The 23,345-nt window shown below is 42.5% G+C and overlaps 1 protein-coding gene and 1 long non-coding RNA gene across 2 annotated transcripts in view; one reads left to right on the top strand and one right to left on the bottom strand.

Annotated features, from left to right (window-relative positions):
* Nucleotides 1-5,539, bottom strand: part of Slip1 (SLo interacting protein 1) — a 29,892-nt gene extending 24,353 nt beyond the window's left edge. Inside the window, exon 1 of the mRNA XM_065309295.1 lies at nucleotides 5,281-5,539. Within this exon, the coding sequence (XP_065165367.1) occupies nucleotides 5,281-5,301 (21 nt within the window). The 5' untranslated portion in view covers nucleotides 5,302-5,539. The remainder of the gene's footprint in view (nucleotides 1-5,280) is intronic.
* The window catches only part of LOC135797102 (uncharacterized), a 29,269-nt gene extending 6,380 nt beyond the window's left edge, over nucleotides 1-22,889 (top strand). Inside the window, exons 2-3 of the long non-coding RNA XR_010549453.1 lie at nucleotides 559-631; nucleotides 21,938-22,889. This is a non-coding gene — a long non-coding RNA (uncharacterized lncRNA). The remainder of the gene's footprint in view (nucleotides 1-558; nucleotides 632-21,937) is intronic.
* The last annotated feature ends 456 nt before the right edge of the window (nucleotides 22,890-23,345 follow it).

The raw sequence follows: 23,345 nt of genomic DNA, 5'->3' as shown, positions 1-23,345 counted from the left end.
TCCGACTGCAATGCCGCCCTCTATCAGCTCACAGACAACGCCAGACTCTCGACCAGGGAGTCGAAATATTTTCGATAATTATAGAACAGGAAATGGGCGTTTGAGACTCATGTACATGTCAATTCTACATCGTCAAATGTTACATTTTAAGCATTTAGTTTAAACTTGAGCTTGTAATTAGAAATTTATGCATAAAAAGTGATAATTAACAAGGTATTATATAACTGAGGGTGGTTTTCATCAGGTTCTTCATAATAACGAATCGTGCCGGTGCTAGTGCTCGAGAAACTCGCGCTGAATATCAAATAGCTCAGGTTTTGTGCGCGCAGGACGCGGCTTCTTTTCTAGTACGACTAGGTAAAGAAAAAAAACCGGAAGCGCTGCAAAGAACAGTCCTGAAAATCGAAAAATAGTTATGCTAATTATTCATCCCTCTACATTTTTCATTTCCATCGGGTCGCGGCGCTGCAGTTGAAGTTTTAGTTTGTGAATTCTCGCGCGTGGTTTTGCTTGCTTTTTACTTGCACCAATGATAACCATATTTAATTTCTTTTTCAGTTTATTCAAGGATTTCGAGCGCCATCGGATGCGGCACGATGCCAACTTTACCACCCCTAGTGGCACACTACTGGTAAGCCAACTAAATATTTATTTTAGTCATTTTGTCGTCATACTTATTATGAAAACTCGAATGCGTCCAGTTTTACGTATTTGAATCTCGGCTTCGGAGTTTTATATCGCGGCAATAAAACATCAATGATGGAGAGCGTGCTGGGGGTTGTGCTAGGGGGAAATTACGACTTTTCTATATATCTCACAAGATGCAACCGAGCGTGCCGTTGAATTTGAATTTTACACATTTATTTGTCTACAAATCACTTTATTACTCGCCGCTCATCCAAGGGCACCTTTAAAGTCAGTCTTTGACGACAGTTTCGATTGTAAGTCACGCGCGCTTAACTTTGGGTTTACGCCGGTTGGCTTTCAATAATTCCCGACTTTCGGGCTTTCGTTTTAATTTCGAGCGCTGAACCCGCTGAAACGTCGAAGATATAATTTCGGTCGGCGCGGTGCCGTCGTAACAATATATCAAGAAATAATCCTTAGCAATGAACGGGTGTCGACTTAGCTCTGTGAAGGGAAATTGTAACTAGCAAACGGAATCTGAAACAATTATGCTCTGGCGCTCAGCGCGGCGCGAGATTAGTCTTGCGGTGCTCTTGCGTTTGCGCCCAACCCGGGCGTGAGAGATCCTTCAGTACCTTCGGTAATCCAAGCTCATATCGTAAGGGATTTTCATTTGTCCGTTGCCAGCGCTCGACTTGCTAGGAAACTTATTTATTTCGACCGTGTGGTCCACATTCAACCGCTCTTTACTCCCATGTGACATTACACACTAGTGTAGAACTTGTGCGGCGAATGAAAAAGAAACGTCTCGTAGGGAAATTTGGAAAAGTTAAGCATGTTTGGCTTAGGAATTACCTCATTTGAATCGTGCGCATTTTTATCTTCCGCGCGCGCGGATTATGCGGTATCCTTGAAAATATTGCCTCTTTCGGCGGGCGGATTTTATTGCATATTTCTTTCGGTTTGTTTTGCTTTCGGGTGTGTAGCAAGTGTATACCCTTACATATACATATTTCATGCCCGACAGTCCTCAGAAGTCGGTTCACACTTGACTTGTGCGCCTCGGGAGGAAAATCAAAGGCAAAAGCAAAACCCTTTCAGAAACACACAACTAAGGACGTAACTTGTTGTTTGCCGCGGACGACGTCGAACGACCAAAAGGACGAATGGGGGTCTGCTGAAGTTGGGCACGTCGCCGGGCGGTGTCATGCCTTTTAACGTTAACATAATTAATGCAAACTTTGGCTTTTAATTTAGTTTTGCGTGCGTCCCGGTGAATGCGTGAAAGTTAGTCTGACCACGGGCAACTTTCTTCATCGCAGAAGTTTACCAGACAGACTTAAAACTGCTAACAAAGCTTCTATTTTTTGTTGATCGCAGATGAAACTGCGGCTACAGCGGGTAAACAAACAATGCACAGTGCGTGTTGCGTCAATCATTGATTTAATTAAAATCTATTAAAGTACCAATTGCATGCGGCTGTGAGATGAGAGTGTGCGAAGAGTGGGCGCAGTGATAAAAGCGTTGATACACATTTGATTTTATTCGGTTCTGTGTGAGGTGGTGGTGGAGAGCGATCTAAATTTCAATGAAGAGCCCACTCGAAAAAATATGGATCGTGAATACGTGCCACATCCGAACATCCTTGAAAATTCGTTGGCTGGTTCGTTAATTGCCACTTTTAATATTTACGAACGTTTTAATATCTCTACTGTGGCCAAAGACGTAATTTTTGATAGGAATTGTTCAGGAATCTCCGCACGAGTAATGCACGTTGATCGGTACAGCTTGCCAAACAAGAGCAACAAATGCTCTGGTTAATTTATGTGTGGGGAGCAAGCTGAAACGCGATACTTCCCCTTGCTCTTGCTCTTACTCTTGTACTCGCAGTCTTGTTTTTCCTACTCCTACGAGCAAACGACCGTAATCCACCGCGGGTTGTAATAAAACGCAATGAAAACGACGGGCGCAGGAGTCAATGAATGCGCGCTTGTATAAATATATGCCGTAGGTACGCGAAGCAAAACGAATCGGGCGTTTAATATCGCGGCGCGCATCGTGGCGTCGTGTTATTTGACAGGCTGAGAAATTATCTATGCATCAATCAGCGATTTTTGCTGCCTGGGCGAGCGCGCGGTGCGCGTTTAATGTCTGTCTATTTATATTTCGGGACTGCAGTTACATTGCAAGGGTGGTGGTTGTTATTGTGGACGTTGCTGGAATTGCGGTTGACAGGATGGACCGCGAGGCTGGACAAGCCTGTTGACAACGTTGGCCCAGGGGTGGTAGGGCAGCAGAAGGTAGAGGTATGAGAGGGTTGGACGTCAACATACCGGATGGGGTGGATGCGGATCAGATTATAATCGCATATCCGGCTTTCCTCGGTTATGCATATTACAGTACTTTCCTAGTGCAACATGATGATATTTTTCAAAATTCTTTTTGTATGCATAGAATCGCTGTTTGTGTGGGATCGGTGAGTGAGTGCAAATGTTATAATTGATGTGTGTTAAAAGACACGATGTTTATTATCACGAACAATGTTTATTAAGAAGTCTTGAAGAAGTATAGTTAAGAAGTATTGTAGAGAAGAATAGTTAAGAACTGTAGTGTTTGAAGTAATGTGAAGAACTGTCCTTCCTAAACCCTTGTCACCCACCAGCAACCCTTCAGGTTGATGGGTGGTGACAAGAAATTTGGAAGTAGGAAGAAAGTAATAGATTGGATTGGTAGAAGAAAGTGTATGACATTGAAGAGAGGGAAAGCTGACCATTGGATTCTGGGAATCCGAGTCGTGCCAAACCGTCCGACTCGGGGATTAGGTTTTTCAAGGTAATAAAAGATATTAGGAAATTTGGGAATTTTGGATGAAGAATTACGGTATACAATAAAGATGAAGAAAGTTATAAAGTTTTGAAATACAGAAATAAGCTTTGGGTAAAGATCCCCACATTTGTATGCATGTACGAGTTAATCCATTCGAATGGTTAATGACAAAGTGTTAATACTGTTTAGTGAAGTTGCGAGTTTTGCTCGAGTTTGTGAAAAGGAGTTAATATGCAAACATTTGTTAACGTCTCTGAAATTCCAAAATTTCCTATTTAGACTTGGTCTTAGACGGTTTTAGTAGTCCTTATCTCTAACTGGGATGTTGCTTCTTAGTTTAGAAGGCGCCCTGCTATTTGGTCTTTAGTTTGACTCATTTGGTGCGTCGTACTTAGCTCCTCATGGGGTCGAATGCTAAGTTTGTTTTGCGCTCATGAAGAAGCAAGTGTATGTGTGTTGGAAAGGCAAGTCGAAAAGACGGTAATAAGTTTAATGCCCTAATGCAAACGAAGAGCGTTAAATTGTGCGCGCCGATGAGACACATCCATATCTCGACGTGTTGCTTCAGCTCCCGCGTGATTATCGTTTTCGTTGTCGCAGCCATTATAATTCGAGATGACGTACGAGCAAATTGCATGACGGGCACATGCACTCTGCACAACCAGCTCGCGGCACGCAAATAAATGTGTCGTGAGAGCGACATAATTCGAGTTTTCATTTTGTGCATTTCGCTGTGCTCGCTTTGTGCCTGCTATGCATATGTCACAATCTTGAACAAATTCCAAACGCAAGGTGCAAAATGTTAATCGGCGACACGTTGCGAGACTATATACTTAGCAGATGCAGCAAGTTTCGAATGTCTGCGCTGATCTTTCGTCGCGAAAAGCTTCAAGACGAAGATGGAGACCACGAATTTTGAATTTTATCAAGATCCCTCTGCGCCAAGTAGTTGGTTGAGCTTCTTTAGCTCGAGGGCGCCGTGCATCCAGTTGCCAGTCGGTGCATTATGCATGCGCCGTTTATTTTACCAACTTGTGTTACTTACGCCTCGCCACCAGACGAAAACCTCGGCGAGTGACACCTCGAGTGTCTGATAAGATCATCCATTTACTTGGGTGGTGTGCTTAGTGAATTGGGCATAAAATGCAACCGGCAGATGCACCCACTGATTATGTCTAGCTGTACGCTTCAGTTACCAAACTTGCAAGTTGCAACTTGCATCAACAACATCCGACAGGCGTCAGATTTTTCGCTGAACAAGACTTTTGCGCTGCTATTTAACACCGTGTAGATGTACTCGTATATTCGTAGTGGTGCAGCATAAAAGTTTCTTGTTTCAGCGATTAGAGATTTTCTGAACGTTGAACACACATAGAGAATACTTGTTGCTCGTTGCTTGAATAAACTTTTGATCGTAATATAAAACTATGAAATTTCGAATTTTGTTTCCCGAGATTAAAACTTACACAGCGCGCTGTTTTAAACATTTTTTTGTTGTGTTAATGGAAAGGCTTTGAAGTCAACTGGGGATTCTTATAAAAGTCAAAGCTGCAACTGGTGTAAGCGCATAAAGTTGTCAACGCTAATCCTAAGTATTCAAAAGTAAGTAATCAAAAACCCAGCTTCTCCGAAGAGACGCTTGCAGTCAGTGACATTTCTTCATTCAAGGATACACTTGTTTTAGAACACGCAATAAAACTATCAATTGCGATGCGAAGCCGTGTAATAGCGATGAAACAATTTGTAATTTAATATTGAATGCTTGTTGGAAAACTTTGTAGTGTACTAGTTGGTAAACTATGGCGTTATGTGAGTGTGGAAACTTACTTTTAATATGACGAAATCCATGTGTAAGCGGCGTGTAATTCAATTGGAAATTTTAGAATAACCAGTCCGGTGTTGGCCGGTCGGGTAGCTGTGCACCACTCTAACACTTGCGAAAAGTTACGATTACGAACTCGGTGAGAGCTGCGAACAAAAGCGCATATTGCGTTCTGCGACGAACACGCGCGCGCGATTTTCACGCCGGCGGTAACCCGAGTTGTGCACGCAGAGCCACACGGTTGGCGACTGAAAACAGAAACGAGAAACGCCAAACGCAAAGCTCTGACGCTTCCTACCACCACAGCACGACGCCAGTTTCGACTCCGGCTGCGCGACCGAGGCAACCGACGCACGAAGACTTTCGGTTCCTCGCTTGCAGTGCATTGCATCGCATCTTGTACGGGTTGTATACTGGGCTCTGTATCGTGTATCTCGACTATATTCGCAACATTCGCCCACACTTGCTCATCAGCATGAGGCCGACTCTCGGGTATTCATTATCTCGCATTGTCGATAGGTCAAGTCGGTTCGGGTTCATTGTGAGGACAAATTTGTGAAATTAAAAACCGCGGCGAAATCAAAGCGAATTCGGGCGGCATCTGATAACACTCACAAACTGTTGCTTTCATTTTTAAGTCATTGCCCTTTTGTCTGATACTGATTCATACTATAAAATAAATTCGCATTTTTACTCTATATTTTCTTACGTGGCGAAAAAATAAATTCGATTATTATTATTCAGCTTTCGTCTTCCGCTCGCGTGGGATGCGCCAAAAAAAATCCTAAGACTTTTCGGTCACGCAAGATTGAATTATGCGGTGCGAGGTCTCACGCAGCCGCCGAGATAATCCGATCTCATTTTCGCACCTTTCTTAATTTATTTCTTCCGATTCCAATTTCCGCGTGTCTTGCGCTCGTGATGCCACTTCACGTTTCGAAGGAGCAATGTCTTTTTTTCGCTTGCTTCGTTTCCGGCTTGAAACGCAAACAAAAAAGTTTCGAAACATATTGAAGATGATCATCGTGATAGGCGGCGCGCTGTGTGTAAAGTGAGCGATTCCAATTTCGTGTTATTATTTTTGCTCATTTAACATTCGGGTATAAATTTTCGTCGGCGGTAGGAAATCGCAGAAGTGGAAGTTTCAAGTGGCATTTTACGTCGAAATATTTCCCTGTCGCTCGCGCGCGCACTTGGCGGCTCGGCGATAATAAGAAAAGTTTCTTTCATAATTAGTTCCGCGTTTTCGAATGTAAATGGCTGCGGGCCGTGGGGACTGCGGGCAGGGCTTCAGGCTGCAATTTGGAAACGAAATAAATTTTGTGGTACACGCAAAAAAATAACTACCACAATTGTCGAAATTAGTGTTTGGAATTATTCTAGTTGAAATGTTTGAATTGAATAGATTTGAGTAGTGCTGCTAGTTTACAGCCCAAGCGACTACCTGGGAAGACCCCGTTGTGTCGGGGGTGTCGGTGGCAATCGTTGATGCTGTGATGCTTCTTCATAGCGACCGCTGTCGCGTTGTGAGAGTTGTGAGCCATAAAGCAATAGCTGGAAGGGGATATTTCTCTTGTCCTATCCAACACCCGTCGCAATGACCCGAGGCGATAATATACCCTTCGCCGAGGCTGTGCACCCTCGCACCGTTCGCACCCACTCTTCTCGTCTCCTCGTCTTGGGGTCGCTCGGTCGGCTAGCGTCCTCCTCAGCCTCCTCATAATTCCGTATAGTTAGTCATGATTTATGAAGAATGATCGTGTAACTGGAGCACAGGAGCATGAGCAGGAGCGCTCTGATTTAGCCTCCCTTCTTTTCGCCCACGCACTTTATCTCTCTTTGCCTTGGCCGACGCTGGTCTATCCATCACTGGCACTCGGCTGGCTGGCACTTATCAGCTGTGGTGCTCGGCTGCATGATTCTTGCTCGATGATTCTCGCTTCATTTCGCCTGCGCGTTCTAATGAGATTCTTCGCATCGCCGGCGCGCGCTGTTTACTCGTTCGTTTCGTAATCGCGATTAATAAGTCATGCGGTAGGTGGTATTAAATCTAGCGCGCGATAAGAGCGTTTAAAAATAATCGCTAATGAACGTGCGATCGCGAGTTTTTCACCTTGGAGTACCTGGAATAACGTGCAACTCATTTGCATCGTAATCGTCAACTAAAAACAAGAAAAAATAAAATAACTAGCGAAAAAATAATCTTAACATTTAGTTAGTGAATGTACATACGTAGATTTTCATATTGCAAACTCTTTCAACATGGCCATTGTCCCCACGGACGTGTTTTTAATGGCGAAAAACAGAAAGCGTTTGAGTTTAGAGTTTTCACGTTTTTAAGTTCCAGTTTTTTAAGCGCTGGGTAGCGCCGGGTTTTTAGCGTTTTTGCGTTTCTTTGCTGGCATAGTAGTTTCGCAATCAAACAATATATTGTAGATTCTATGCGAGATGGACTCCAGAAAGGAGTGCCTACATGTACAAAGTCTTTTATCTCACAGGGCGCTGAGTATTATGCAAAAGCGCGCGAACAGTATGCTGCTCGCGCGCAAAGCTCGGAACACAACAAGAAACCTTCGCTTTCAAGTTCTTGCGGAGAACAAAGTCGAAACAAAGTGGAAAAAGCTACTCATTACAGAGTACCACTACTGGGGCAGTGAGGAGGAAATAAAAAATGCGCTTTGACTTTTTAGCTTTTGATACTCGTACACTAATTTCAGGGAATCTCTCTCTCCACTGGAAGGAAGCTTATCTTGTGCATCAAAAAAATATAATTTGTCATCATCATATGTAAACTTTTCTTGTTGTGGAGCGGAACACTCCCTTGTACCTTGTACAAATCGCCCAACATATGCGGGTAGTAGGTGGTCTCCGTTGGGTTGGCGCTACACGTCTGATGATGGGTTTCGGGTTCGCGATGCGGCTGATACGCAGCGTAATGATTCTCGCCGACACGTGTCATGGTGTCAACGTGTGACGAAGCTGACGCGTGCGACTCGTCCCGGCTTGACGTGAGAGCTACGCCATTGTTTCGAATAACCAGCCGTGAGCATACCATCATCATGGCGTCACATGTTACGTCAGAAGCATGCATGCACATCGCAAAAAAACACGCGTATTCTTTTTTTTTTTTTTATTTGCTTGCTTGAATAATATCTAATTAGCGTGTTGTTGTCACACACGTATTTTCACGCGTAGCTGTCTCTGGATTTAATTAAAGTTGTGTGTTGCAACAGATGTCGCGATGCAGGTTTGAAAATCGTGATCGGAATTATTTCTGCCGACTGAAGAGATGCTTTTGATATTCTGGTCCTTTTTTTGCCTTTCCTTATATCATTTATGAGATGTCTCGTCTTGGGTTGTGCGTTGTGTTGTGTTGTTGGTTGTAGCAATGTGCTGATGTGGTGACACCGCATGAATAATTTATTTGCTCCTGGTTTTTTTTCGTGGGTTGGCGACGGTTGCGAGGCGTGAAGCGTGAGGTATTCAATTATTTGCAAATATGAAATCTTTGGCTGCCGTTGAGCTGGTGCCTGGTGTACGATAAGATCAGAATAAGATATCGCGCAGGTAAAAGAAATAACATACACGCGAGGATTTGGATTTTGCGTCACTTCTTCACTTTGGATTTTTGATTTTTTTAGTATTGTACTCCCCTGACTACACTTGGTATTATATTGAAAGAGCAGACAGACGTAGAGTACAGTTCCTTCTCTCCGGCGTGGAATTAAATGCACCTTTACCTTCCGCTCGCTCGCTCGGTTTGCTTTCGCGTCTTTTCACGCTTTCCGGTGCGATTTTTGCGTCGCGTCCTTGGCAAAACACTTATTGTCGCTTCTGGCAGTGTACGGCAGTCCCTCTGGAGTAGACGCGAGCGTACCACAGGAGGTAAACACATAATACACATGTCGGCTGTCGGCTGTCACACGTTTTGTCACACCTTTTTTCGGTTTACGGCCGAGGGTAAATACCAATGTATTATGAGCGCATTGCAAGCAGTACGGCAGACGACTCTATTTATTTACTAAACGCTCACTTATAGAAAAATATAACGACCCACCCCGAACCACCATTTCAGGAAGGAACAATGTTTATTCAATACGTGTGTGTCGCAGAAGGGTGCCTCGTGGTTATTAAAATACCCCATAACGAGAGCGCCAGCAGAATTATTATTTGCTTTCTATTACACACTACATTTTTCCAATTTCTAGTCTGGAGATGAAGGAAATAAGGGTGCGCTTGACTGTTACTCTGCGGGTGCAATAAATGTTTCTACAAATGCACATTTACATTCGGGGAGCAGTAGAGGTGTTACTCACGCATGCCTGCATTCAAACAGTGCGAATCAAGAGGATCACAAGGGTCTTATTAACATTGATCGATACACAATCAGTCACTCCCAGGTGAGAGCCGGCGGATTCAATCAATCCTCAACACTAGTAATTCACATTTCACCCACTCTCGGATACAATAGGATACAAGCACATTGCATTTGTGTAATGTGTGCTTGAGATACATGTAGTCCTAGTTCTCTATTGCTGCTCATGTGCATGCTCACGCAACTAGTTCATTCATGACCATCGAGATTTTTTTTTTGCAGTGTACAATGTTCTTGACTTCATTTCGCTGCTGCTGCTGCTGCACGCTCAGCGCATCATTCACTCGACTTGATAAACCGAAAAGTGTTGCTTTATCTTGCGCCCGCGCTCGTGCTTTTAATGATTGCCTCGGTCTATTAATGTGGCCATGACTAATGAGCGGCGCGTATAAAACGTCTAAATATAGGCGGAATGGCGGGGCGGGCCGTAAAATGTGTAAAACGCGCGTGCATTACATTACCGACTGATGCATGCTGCAGTTGATGAAACTCGAGTTGCAACCGGCACGTTGGTGTAGTACATATGTCTAATTTATGTTTGGAAGTCGAGTCTATTAAAGCGCGTAAATATCTTGTGAGTTGTGATGAGTTTTAGGTCAATACAGATAATTCATAATTTTTTCCTGTGCCGTGGTTGTTGTTGTTTTGTTTTGTCATGTTATGATGGCTGTGGTGTTTGTTTGGAAAGTTGTCTCCAGTTGTTGTTTTTTACGTCCAACGTCTGAAAGTTAAGACTTGCGGCGAAAGGAAATTGCGGGACGGTAGGCAGCTTCCAAAGTCCTGAAGGTTTGCGGTCGAAGGCAACACAACAAAAACGTAGTCGTCGTCGTCGTGCTTGAACTTGATGCCTTGGAGAAGCCTTGAGCGTCGCAGAGCTTTGAGGCTTTTTACTCAAGGACCTCCCAAGTAAGCACGTCGCTCACTTGCGGTATTACCCTGGTTTATGTGACATTTGTGCGCTTGTCCTGTCCGACAGAATCTTGACTCTTTTTTACACACTTTTTTTCTCGGACATTTTCTAATTAAATAATAACCTCAATTTATGAGTTTAATACCTACACTTTCTTGAGACATATCTTAGGTAGATGTGACTTGAAGAAATTTACCGCTACGCTCCCGTAATGGCCATCGATTATCCTTTCAGTTTCCCTTTCGACGAAGAGTGTGCGGCAGGGTTTTGCCTTATTAACGATGCGGATGCGGAGCGATTACACGCCGAGTCTAATTATCCTCTTCCCATGTGGTCGCGGTCCACTGATCTCTCCTCGGCGCGTCCTTAATCGACGAGCGGCGAGGCGCGACAAAGGACGAGGTGGCCGAGGCGGGCGTGCGTGCGTTTCCTTTGCGGAATTATTTCAACACTTTGAAGCCGGTATAGTGCCCGGGATTAGATGGATAATCGCTTTGTCTCGTCCGGGGGCCATCATCCCCTCAGTGTTTTATTGCCTTGGAAAGTGAAAGGGAGAATGGGAATTAGTATCCAATCCGATTCAATTCATTCCGACAATTTCCGCGGTCGGTCAGCGTTTTATATTTAATGAAGAACTGAAGCAAGCCAATAAGGCACTAATGTGATTTGCTTGATGGCTGATTATCGGTTTTACAGCTCAATGAACAAGAAAATAAACGTGATATTTATTCCAGAAAAAAATTGTATTTTATAAGCTTTTTACAGGCATTTTTGTACATTGTCAGTCAATATGTCCATATTTTTTGCGATGTTTGCGCACTTCGAAGATGTCGGGGCATTTGTCGGCGAGAAAATTGATTGTCTACGAAGTGACGTCGTGAAACTGAATATGCGCGGCATTGTTTACTTGCGTTTTTTCATTTTATCCTGTCACGCTTGGGCGCTTTGGATTTTTCCTTTTTAGCGCGCGCGCTTGTTTCACAGTGCGTTGTTTACTCGGCGCGAAATTGCGTAAAATTTAATATTAATGGCTTGTCTTGCAAGTCTTGCAACATTGGCTATACATTTACTTGTCTTCTAGGGGTACACGGGATAAAATGTAGGCGGGAATTTTATTTCGCGTATAATTAAAGTTTTTGGTGGAGGCGCCCAGGTGCAAATTGAAAATTCCATTCTAAAAGCTCGCAGCACTTACTAACATTTTTACTCGGGTAAAAATAAAAATATTGAACACCAGCATGTTGCGATGTTGACACTATTGCGTTTGATAATTTGATCGAAGAAGATGACGCAAGGGGTTACTATTTTTTTCCTGCCCTCATTTTCTCCAATCGTCAATTGCATCCGCTTTTTTTTCTCATGCTGGTAGTCGTCTCTGATTGCTTGTTCTGTTTTCCGCTCGAATTGCCTCGCGAGAAAAAGTTGAGTTCGACAAAACGCGAAAAAAGCACTTAGCAGATAACGCCGCCGCGGCGCTTTTTCCGCACGCTGAAAAATAAATATCTCTCGATCGGCGAAATTGCGACGAAAAGTTGTGACTGGAAACAAACGCGCGCAATGTGTGCAATCGGGATTGAAGCTAAAGCTCGAGAATTAAGACACTGAGCGCAAGCCCAACCACTTGGTCGCGCCCGAGTTAATTGTCGTCCGCTGCTCGCCCCCCTGATGAGAAGCTTTTACTCTTGCGACAATGTTAAACGTACCGAGACCGGCGGCGACACATCCACACTCGGTGCGCGTAATTAAATTAGACGCCCGGAATGTGTGCGGCGGCCAAAAGTAAATAAGTCTTCTTCGGCGCGCCCGACTTTATTTTTATTTTATCCGCCGTCGGTCGTCTAGCTCCACTACCATCATCAGCGCCAGAAGAAGCGCCTTTAATGCGACGTGCAATAAACGGCGAGGACGTCGCGCAAATTGAGCTAACAAGGCGCGCCTTGTATGCGTTATTAAAGCTATTTATTTTACTTATAAAATAAATTGTGCGCTGAAAGGATCAAATTTATTTTCTTTGCTTGAAATTTAATAATTTACTGCGTTTGTAAATTAATGACTTGTAATAAACTAGATTTTCGCAGAATGCTAATAATATCGAAGACGTTTTTATCGTGTCAAGCATTTGGCGATGACAGTATTTCTCTGCGTTGATAAAAATGGAAAATAAACGAAAGAAAAGGTTTCATTAACACTCATCACACATTTTTGACTCGGTTCGTCAACGGCGCGCGGCACAACCTGTTAATTAAGCCAAATAAAAAAAAAACTCGCCTAGATATTTAAAGTATTTACACTTTTAATTAAACGCGAGTGTTTGCTGGTCCTCGTCCGCTCGTTTTTGGCGTTGTGCTAGTGTCTCCCGTTTTCAGCGATTTAATTAAATTAATATTTTGTCAACCTCGTCGGCGTCGACAATTTTCCCATTGGGAATTTAAATTATAACGCAAATTTTATATTGTGTTTTGCTTAAATAAAATTTACCATAGATAGTAGTTAAAATCGACTTATTGTCTGCGTCGCGACGCTTTTACGCTCTAGTATCGCCGCCGTCATCATCATCATCCGAAATTGATGCAATTATCTTTTATGCATTGCAAATTAGTTGCTTAACCGGCACGGCGCACTCACCGGCTTAACTCAATTATAATATTTTAAACGAGTTTCACTTACTCGCGTCGAGGGCCCGGTGCTTTATTGCCGAACGAGCCGGAAAAGAATTCCGCATTGTGCGTACTACCGGGTAGAATAAGGAAACACCCGCATGTATGGTTAAAACACCATGGTAGCATTCAACTGAAATTGTCGACATTCTACGTTGATAAAGTAGTCAAATTATATTATGCTTCTAAATTTTTACTTTTATACAGCGTACACTTTATGATAATTACGATAAGAAAGTTTTGCGTGCAGAATTAAACGTCCCGCAGGTGAAATGTTATCACTGTTCGGAGAGTATGTACCACAGTTAGCTGTGAGAGCTTTTAGGACATCTTTTGTTTTGTTTCGGTTTTGTTTCACATCTCCGTTCTTGAGTTGAAGATGAAGTTGAACATCTTGAACAATATGCACACTCTATTCGCAGCGAGTTAAAGTCGAAATTAACTAGAATTAAAGATTCAAATCCTTGGCACTCTACGCGGCAATTCTTAACGCCATTTGAGATTATTGCTAAAGTTGCATGCCTTGCACCGTAGCACTTAATGCACATTTTGGACTAGTCACTTGGCACCTTTTTCCGACAAAGATAATTACGCTCACCGGTTTAGGACGAAAAAGTTGCCAAAGTTGTAAAGTTTAATATCTATAAATTTTCAACATTTTTACAGTGGGTATCTAGCTGAAAAGTGAAGAAGTTTTATTCTGTAACTCTAGGCTAGATTTGCACACACCTTTTGGATAGTATTTTCTGGATATTGTGTTAAAACTTGCCGAAAGTTGCGAAATTCGATTGGCTCATTTAACTTTCTCCAGTTTCATACTGTTTCATAGTGCCTAACGCGTTTCGGAAAGCTTCGACATCGAAGGGCGCTGTTGGAACTAATCTAACTTTAGCCACCCTCGATTATATTCTGCATTATCGCTTCATGAAGGTAATAAGTAATAAAGCCCGTTGAATTTTTGGCGTTGATTAGACCACGAGAGCTTAGCAAACCAAATTTAATCCATTAATCTATAATAGAAACTATTTTACTACGAGAGTACTTTGTGTGGTGGAAGGGTATAGAATTGGAAACCTTGTTGGAAGTCATTTTCCATCAATTTTTCTTCCGTAAGCTCTGCTTCATGCCAGCTAACAAATATCCTCTCGTCCTGATTTTCGTTTTTCCGTCGCTTATGGCCTCGATATTGGACATCTATACAAATATTAAAATCCCCTACATTTTCCACATCCCATCTTGGTCACATCATCCCACATCCTCAATATGTCAACTGCGACTACTCCGTGGAAGACGCTATTCAAATATGCATTCGATTTCTTACTCTCGGTCATATCCCTTTATGATTCATGCCATCATCATGTCCGTCATCAATCATTCATTCGAAAAGAAAATCGCGGATCGAAGCATGTGCGCCAGCAGCAGCCGGGGGGAAAACTGGTGGAGAATCTTTAATCGATTTTCTAAAGTTCCGCACACTCACATTCTGTACGCCGCGCTGCCGCCAAATGCCAATACCATTTCCGCTGCAAGGTGCACTGGTGGAATTAACCGTAATTGATCAATTTGTCGTGCGCGCGCCACTGGCTGACTTTTTTATTGCGCCCGATTTGTATGTGTCGCACCGAACTAGTGCGATCGCGAAAGAGAAAGCGATAAACACCAACGCGAAATGAACTCGTCGCGGGGCGGAAAGCTGGCTCGAAATAAATTTATAGCGACTTACTTTGAGCGAATCGGCGTCGACGGTGATATATCTTTTTATTCGCGATGCAGCGCAAATCTATCGGTTTAATTCACTCGCGCGTTCTTTTAAATCTACTCTAAATTCGCCGCAAATTCCGACAAATGTACATCAACGCTGTGCAGTCAAGCCTATTCATTTTTTTTTTCGATTTGCAGCGTGCGTCTAAAGCTCTAACTTGAATTGATTGTTTTGTTTCCGTGTTTTGTTGAGCTTACTATTTGTGGCAATTTATTCGAACAGGGGAGAAAAAGAAAAAGGAAAAAAGTATTACACTTGCAATTAAAAGTCTATTCATCGATTATTTGCAATTTACTTTCAGCGTAAATAATTAGTGGAAAATGTAGACAAAAGCGCGCGCGGCAATATATTTTAAAGCCAAATATGCGGTGCGGCATTAATCTCATTTTAATTAGAATCCGCCGCGCGTTTGCCGTCGAAACGACGGTTTTACGTTCGCCAGGCACTCGTATAAATTTAAATTTTTGATTTTTGTTTCGTTTTGCAGGGGCAACAAAGGAACAAAGAACTTTGCGAATTCATCAAGCTGTTGCGGTTGTTTTGGTTGCTAATTATGCGTCCAATTAAAATCTAATAAGCACTTAATTTATTTATTTACTTGAAAAAATTAATGAGTATTATGTTTTTCCGCCTGTGTTTGTAATTTAAATGCTATCTAATCCTTCCCGGGTACTTTCTATCTCTTCATCTGCCAAGCCTTTTTTTCGACGAGAATAAGGCCACTGCACTGACGAGCAAATGGACGTTAGGTGATGATGACATTCGCATGTCATTAGTGGTGGTGTCGGGTGGCGATTTTTAACGGCGCGTCCGCGAATGGCGAGCCTTTCGTTATTTTTCGGCATAAACGCGATGATTTATGATGCCCACGGCGCGAAGTGTGTAAACGTCGCGTTTATCTCGTCGCGCGCGCTCACGACAAGAGGCTTACACGCGAAGGGAATACCCGAAGGGAATGCGCAAACCGTCAACGAGCCACAGCCTTCAGCCGCGCGATTGAAGGGCTCGGACACCCCAAAGGCCTCGTAAATCACATCCTAATCACTTCATTTTGCTAAACTCAACTATCAACACACATTCAAGTCATGACACACCAGCACAAAAATGTTTCACAAATTTTTTTGTTTCGTTTTTTTATTGTAGATTTACTTATTTTCCTCAAGACAGGAAATTACCGTAAGAAAGCTACATCCTGTGTATCGAGCTTTGGCCGGATCAGGCTGATCAGATAGACGTAATATATTGGTCGCAACTCACGGCTTATTTACATAGCTTAGCGATTTTCCAGCGTTGTCGTGTTGTGTCGTGTCGAAGTTGTAGATTGCCGGCGCTTATCGGCGCCGCTATCAACATTCGTATGCGGCGTGCGCTTGCTCGCATGTCGTTTGCGTTGTTTGCTGCTTTTTTTGCCTGCATTTCCTTGCATTTCCTGCGTTTTTACCGGTGCTGGTTTATTACTGGCTGACTTCACGATGCGCTCCGGAAAAATTCTCACAAAGTCTTATAAATATTAATGACTAAATTGATTCTACAGTCGATGGAAATTTACACAATTTAGCTAACAAACTACGATGGTACGTCACGCGAAGAGAAACAAAGTTTCTAAAACTTTAATGGCGAAAAATTAAAGTTTCAGAATGCATAAATAACAGCTCGTTATAAATAGCAATTATTTTATTATGTATTTACAATTAATTTAACTTAATAAGTTAACCGTTGTAAAATAATGGAGTTTTTAAATGAAATTTTACACTAATTCGTTTATTTTTGCAGTGGTTTTGAGTTTCACGCAGATTTTTGCACTCCAGCGTTAATTACCATCGATTTTGTGCGTGTCGCAGCAATTAAAAACGCCATCGAAATGCCGAATCGAGCATAAATATTTTCGATTAATTGATTGCATCTCAAATTGCAGCGCGCGCGCGCGCGCTCATGACTCGCATTGCATTTAGTATCATTTGGTAAATTAAAGTCGCATGCAGGCGGCGTGTGCCGTTGCGCCTAATAAACCAATTAAAAGCCGTTTACACAAAACGCGCCGTAGATAATTGCTGCACAATGTAGTCGCACTCGTACTCATACCCGTCTGATTACGATTGCGAGTACAACGACGCTTGCGGCATGTACAACATGTAGGTATTTAGCGTTTTCATATTCCGAACACCGCGTTTTGTTGATTACGCGCATACGCATTTAAATTTATTTATAATGCGATGCGCATTAATAAAAGTCAGCGGGCATATAGCATATCGCGTATATGGCGTATAACATCACATATGGCGTATGTTTCTAATGAAATTCGAAGCCGAAGCGTAATAAAATGTAAATTGTGAACAAATATCATTCCGGGCGCTCGGAATTGAAGTGGATGAAAAATTGTGTAATTAAAATACATAAGGGTCGTTTTTTATGTATGCCCCGCGTGTGCCATTGGGTTTTACGAGCGAAACGATAAATGTTTATGCGCTACGTTAATATCTTTGGCCGAACTGCACGAACCAAGAAATACTTTAATCAACAGGTCTTAAATGTTAGTTAAGTTTAAAATCTAACATTTCTACCACGTGAAGGTGTAAAATGTCGTTTGTATTAGTTGAAAACTCAGCAGGAACGCACAACTCGTGAGGGTTTCATTTTTTATAGTGTTTTTATTTTTATTTTTGTTTGTATCGCGCTTTTAGAACGTAAACTGGGTGAAACCTTTCTTCGAAGATTAAAAGCACGCCGAGTGTGATGATGTGCTCGCTGACCCGAAGTGTTATCACGCGAAGAAACACTAAGTAAACATCAGAATCACTGAAAAGTGAAATAAAAAAGAAGCGAGGAAAAAGCGATGCTCTCGTTTCGATTCGCACGCGCCGCTTTATTAGTGGGCAGTCGCCAGGAGTAATTAAACTCGTCAGTGGGTGCAGATAGCGTGCACGCTTTAACACTTATAACACTCAAACTCCAACCCTAGCGCATTCAAATTCATGACACTCGCATGAATGCGCCACCTTCCTTCGATCACATGCAACATCCTTGCCAACCCCGCGCTTGCATTCTGTCTCAATGGATGGGAAGTGTGTCAGCATTGAGTAATATAGTCGTGTGTGCACATCCTCAATCGTCTGATGGGGTATATACGTGGAAAAGATGGTTGTAACTAGATGCGATGCACGAAATGGGATTAAACCGGCGCTCAGGCTGAATGTGTAATTTACGTCGCATTGTAAGTGTCTTTTGATGTATGAATTAGACAATTACAGAGTGCGCCGCGCGCACAATTTCGAAATTTGTCCTATGTCCTATTTATTTAGCTGTCTATCCGGCCACTTAGTTGCTGTGCAATGCTGCGCGAATTGCGAGCTCGAGCAAGAGTTGCGAGGATGCGACGTGTGGCTATGATAGTGGCTTAGACTTTTATTTAGTCTGGAGACTGGAAGGTAAGTAGCAAAGTAGCAAAGCCTGTTTGGGTGTCTGTAATCAGTGTGGCGGGTGCGCTTTAATTAAAAGTTTAAAACTCTGACGCACAGGGAAAGATATTAGGTCGTTGGCCTATCGCAGACTTAAATCCTCTTAAATTTACCTTCTTCTCTACCTAGGAGTAGAGTAATTTTCCTAGCAAGTAGTTTAAAACTATTTATTTTTTTAATTTTTTGGCTAATTTATTGCTTTCTCTATTTTTTTTAATTAACCGCGGGTGGTGCACATGGTGCACTGGCTGGTAAACTAGAAATTGTGTATGATGCGGATGTTGCGGATGCTGGCTGGAGGTGTACACCCTCATTACTGAACATAATCACATGGGGTGTGTTTTTATTTTGTGTTTTTGTGCGCGTACTTTTTTGTTACGCTCTTGTTTTTTTTCACTCAGCTGTTGCAACTGTTTAGCGTGCCTATTAGCAACCCTCCTTTCTGCTCTCATTACCTCGAAGTTTACATCAACAGCGACCACAGGTCCTATATTCGTCGCTTGGTTTTTTGCGCGCTGCTTGTTTTTAGCGTTGCGCAATGCCGACATTGCTCGTGTTACCGCAAACCAGCACTCGGCTATTGTAGTGTCCTTGCTGCTGCTGCTGCTGCAGGATGCGGATGCGGATGTCGATCAGCGCGGGGGACGCGTGGTGCGGTCGCCGCCGTCGCCGATGATGTAACGCCGGCGCCGCGCTGGCGTGCCGGCGGTTTGGTTATCGGTAGGGGGGTCGGAACCTGCCGCCCTTTGGTTCATATATGGGTTGAGGACATTGCGGCCGGACCGTCTGCTCGTCCGGATGACCGCTTGCGATTTTCACAACGCATCAAATTTTCCACGCTGTATTGAGCAAGCTGATCAACAAACCCTTTAGCAAAGTGTTACACTAGTAATTTCATTCGTGTTGGTCTGACGAGTTTGTGATGAACATTTCGAAGCCTATCCCGAAAGGATACCTATGTTGCACCTTCTGTAATCAGGTGTTAAATGCCCTACGACCTTTTTTAAGTGTGTAAAATTGCACATATGGGGCTTTTCCTACACAATTTGTGCTTAAGTTGACAAACATGCAGATTACTAAAACATTGCGACTCATCGTTTCACCTCTGATTAAATATTGTGAATTAATGTTTCGTGCTACCCTAAACAAATCAAAGTGATTTATTCTCTTTGCTGTCTCTCCTGTTCTCGCACCTTCCTCGTCTACCCACTCCGGACTGTAGCAGAGTCAAAGGTTCGGGAGCGCTTGGATTCCGTTTTGTCATGGCGTATGCTCGGCTCGTTTCAGCTGCGTGTGCAATATTTACACAAGCCACCCAGCCGCCGTGTCTCGTGCTCATCATCAGCGAAGTGCGAAGGTGCGAAGTGCAAACCAAAGCGGAAGCTGCGACAAAAATCTATATTGGCACACACGCCGTGAACACTCCAGACAGACATCCACATACACCAACGAGTCACGCCGCCACCCACGCTGCGTTAGAGAAGTGATAATCACATTATTTATGTGGATGTCTTTGCTCGACAACTTGACGACCATTTGAAAACATGCGAGGGACGTCAATATATTCAAAACTATTTCACCCCGCTTGTTTGTTGTTTGTGTTATTGAGCTGTGTGCGCGGCGACGTACCAGTGCCGTTTTGTTTGACTGTCGGTCAATTTGCATTCGAGATTGCCATCTGGATGATTTTCTCCTCATTTCCATACTTATTGTACAATTGTCTCGCTGGCGGAGAATTTTCTTCCGTCGGTTGCATAAAACGCAGAGAGCTCGTCAAGCAGAAAAATCCAAAACTATCATTCCGCTTCTGTCATTCGCCTCGACGTCGTCGTTTTTATATATAAAAAGCGCGCTATAAAATTTATATGCGCCGAGGGCGCTGCACGCGTTATTAATTTATTTCAAGACGTCCGACCAGGCGACTTTGTCTTCTATTTTCCTCGCAGGCTTCTCTTCTTGCTCGGTTGTTCCCTTTCATACAGCATACACATGTAGAAGAATGAAACTTGAAAGTCAAAGTTTGCTGGTGGTGGTGGTTGTTGGCGGGCGTGCGAACGCGTGAACCGTCGGAATAATAACCGGCGATAAGCGACGAAATCGGGGCCGACGGACGAGGGCTTTTAACCCGCTTTTAATACAGCCATAGAATAGAAATCGCCGATTACGTATATATAGGCATGCATCCGTTTGTTTATTCCTTCCTTTGCGCTCATCCTTTACTCGCACACAGCACTCGCCGAAGCAAATATTGAATTTTGATATAGCATTTGATAATAAAGTGTGGAAAATAAAGTTTAGCGCTACCGTCTTGCCATTGCCGGAGTCTATCTTTACTTCGATCCGTCGCGCTGTTTTTATATGATTTGTTGTATTAGTACGCGATGAAGCTATCAGAAGTCGCGCAAACATCGAGCAAAACAATTCAGCACACATAAAAGGCAAACAAACGAGGGCGGAGTAAAATTGGAAATTTGTTGTTGTATGGAATCACGATGTCGTCGACGGGCTGAAACACATTTATTATCAATTTTCATGTAATAACTTTACAAAGTTGAAAATGATGAAAACTGCACACCGGGTGATACAATGAACGAATATTTTCTATGCATTCTAAAACAATATATACGTTATTTATGGTTGTTTCTTTTGCAATATGCAACACAGCAGAAATAACAAATTACATTCGACTAAAATGCAATTTATCCAGAATTATTCTCATCTCGCATTTGGGTTGTCAGTGCATTCAAGCAATATAATAATTGTAATGTTGGTTTATACCGAATTCCTTATCCTAGGTTCAGTTCCAGGCGTGCGTAACACTCTACGCAATTATTTATCACAAGCAGCTCATAACTCGCGCTCGCGTGGCGGCGGTGCACGACAATTTAATCGAGGCTGTCGGAGGCGGCGCGCAGGAATCGCACGCCGACCTTATTCACCCGCCTACGCCTACGTCTACGACTTGCTAGGTATGTTAATGAAGTACGCGCCGCAATTAATTCAAATCCAAGCAAATTGTTTGTACAACTTCCAGCAGGTTGGACTCACAACACTGCAAATACGCGCAACAAAACGCGTTTTATCTGCAGTATAAACACAGAAATTAAAATAAAAAATGCGGATTGTAGATTGTAAATAATTTCGACTAAGTGGAAGTTGTAAAGCACTCGAGAGAAATGGCGTAGGTCGTAGGTTATGAAGGCGTAAAATGTGTAGTTTGCTGGATTAAAACGGGGAAAAAAGCGAGTTGGTCTGATGTATTAATTCCGTGCAAAGTTGCTAATTTATTGAGGCGCCATGCGGGCAGCGATGGAAACAGAGAAGCAAGCTTAAACTGAAATACTGAAACACAGAAACTCTTTTTACGATTTTTTTATTGGCGTGCTTATCTTTGACTGAATTTGCACAATGTTTTTGTACTAAAATTAACTCAGCAGTCACCGAAAATTTGCGTGGTCTATTTTTGGTTGAACAAAACTTGTAATCGTTATCGGTAATTTCAGATTCAGTCCCAATGGAATTGCACCCTCAGTGTCGTGGCCTTGATGACTATGCATGCGACTGGTTATGTTGATGTGGACAGACTTCGACGACTACAGGCGCTCCAGTTCGCGACGAACGCCCGAGGCAATTCAGCGGTCGAAACTGCCGCCGCAGTTTGGTGAGTCCTTCGTGTTCCAGGATCGCTTAACGACATTGCGCCATCAACCCACAGGCTGCCGGCTGCAGTCGCTATTGCAGTTTGCAGTTAAACTTTGCAGAGGCACCGAATCGAGCGCGTGTTATTGTCGCATATCGTTGTCTCTGTGTGAGTGTTGTATTCGAGGTGATTTTAGCGTAATGACTTCTTTAATTAGCAGCCTGCTCTGGAATACATGGAGCGTGTTTTGCCGAGCATCGATGTGCCATCATTGCCATGATTGCGATGATTGCCCACGTTCAATGCATGCCTAATTAGCCGCATGCCGCGACAATTTCGTTATAATTTTCAGCTGCGATTATGCAAACCGGGAAATTTGCTTCTCTCGCTTCACGTCGTATCGTGTTAGCAGCGTGCATTGGTATAACAAACAGCAAATTAATATCAAATATCAAACGCGCAGTAATAAGCTGTAATTGATGTACTGCGTTAATTATCGACATGCGAATGGACATTTTACGATGGGTAGGGCGCTTGTAATTGCATTACTTGTATTTTCGTGTTTCATGTTTACGATTCGCCCTTTTTTCGTGTTATTTGATTATGCTTTGAAAGGGATCAGAATCAAAAAGACTTGCAGCCAAATCAAATTAATTTATTTTTTTATGGGCGAAAATGTTTTATGAAAGGAAATTAATTGCTTTTCATTAATTGAACTAAGAAATTAAATAATTTTCCCCACGCTGAATAAAATTCACTATTTATATATTTACCTATATGCAGCACATATAACAATAAAACAATGTTTACTTCAACTCTCTAAACCTTCTAAAACACCCCTAAAATTACCTCCAAATTTTTGCAATATTTTGCGTTTTTTTTTGGTATTTGTTGTTTCTATTTTCAATTAACTACATCTTGTAGTAAAAATTCCCTAGTTTTGTATAATCCTTCTATAACTTATTCTTGATTTTTTTCTTGTTTTTTTTTATTTTACCCTTGCCGATTTTTCATCTTCATCACCGCATGGCATCTTTGAATAGCCTCTCCTATCATTTTTTTTTTGACTTTCAGGATGCATTGCGAGAAGTGTGATTTTTTGGGTTTTTATCACCCTTTGTATAATTATGTTTCTTTGATATGACTCTTTCAGTAAATACAATTTCTAGTTTTCTTCGTATTTTCTTGTTAGATAGTATTGTTTTTATGTTCTAGTACTCTGTATATTAGTTCTGGATTTTACTTTAAAAAGTTAGATATTTAGTATTTTT

The sequence above is a fragment of the Atheta coriaria genome, unplaced genomic scaffold (genome assembly GCF_025399875.1).
Source record: "Atheta coriaria isolate IRGN ID8LTWV9N9 unplaced genomic scaffold, Caltech_Dcor_3.1 hic_scaffold_8_pilon, whole genome shotgun sequence".
Classification (NCBI taxonomy): domain Eukaryota; kingdom Metazoa; phylum Arthropoda; class Insecta; order Coleoptera; family Staphylinidae; genus Dalotia; species Dalotia coriaria.
The sequence above is the reverse complement of the archived record's forward strand: the minus strand, read 5'-3'. Positions and strand labels throughout refer to the sequence as shown.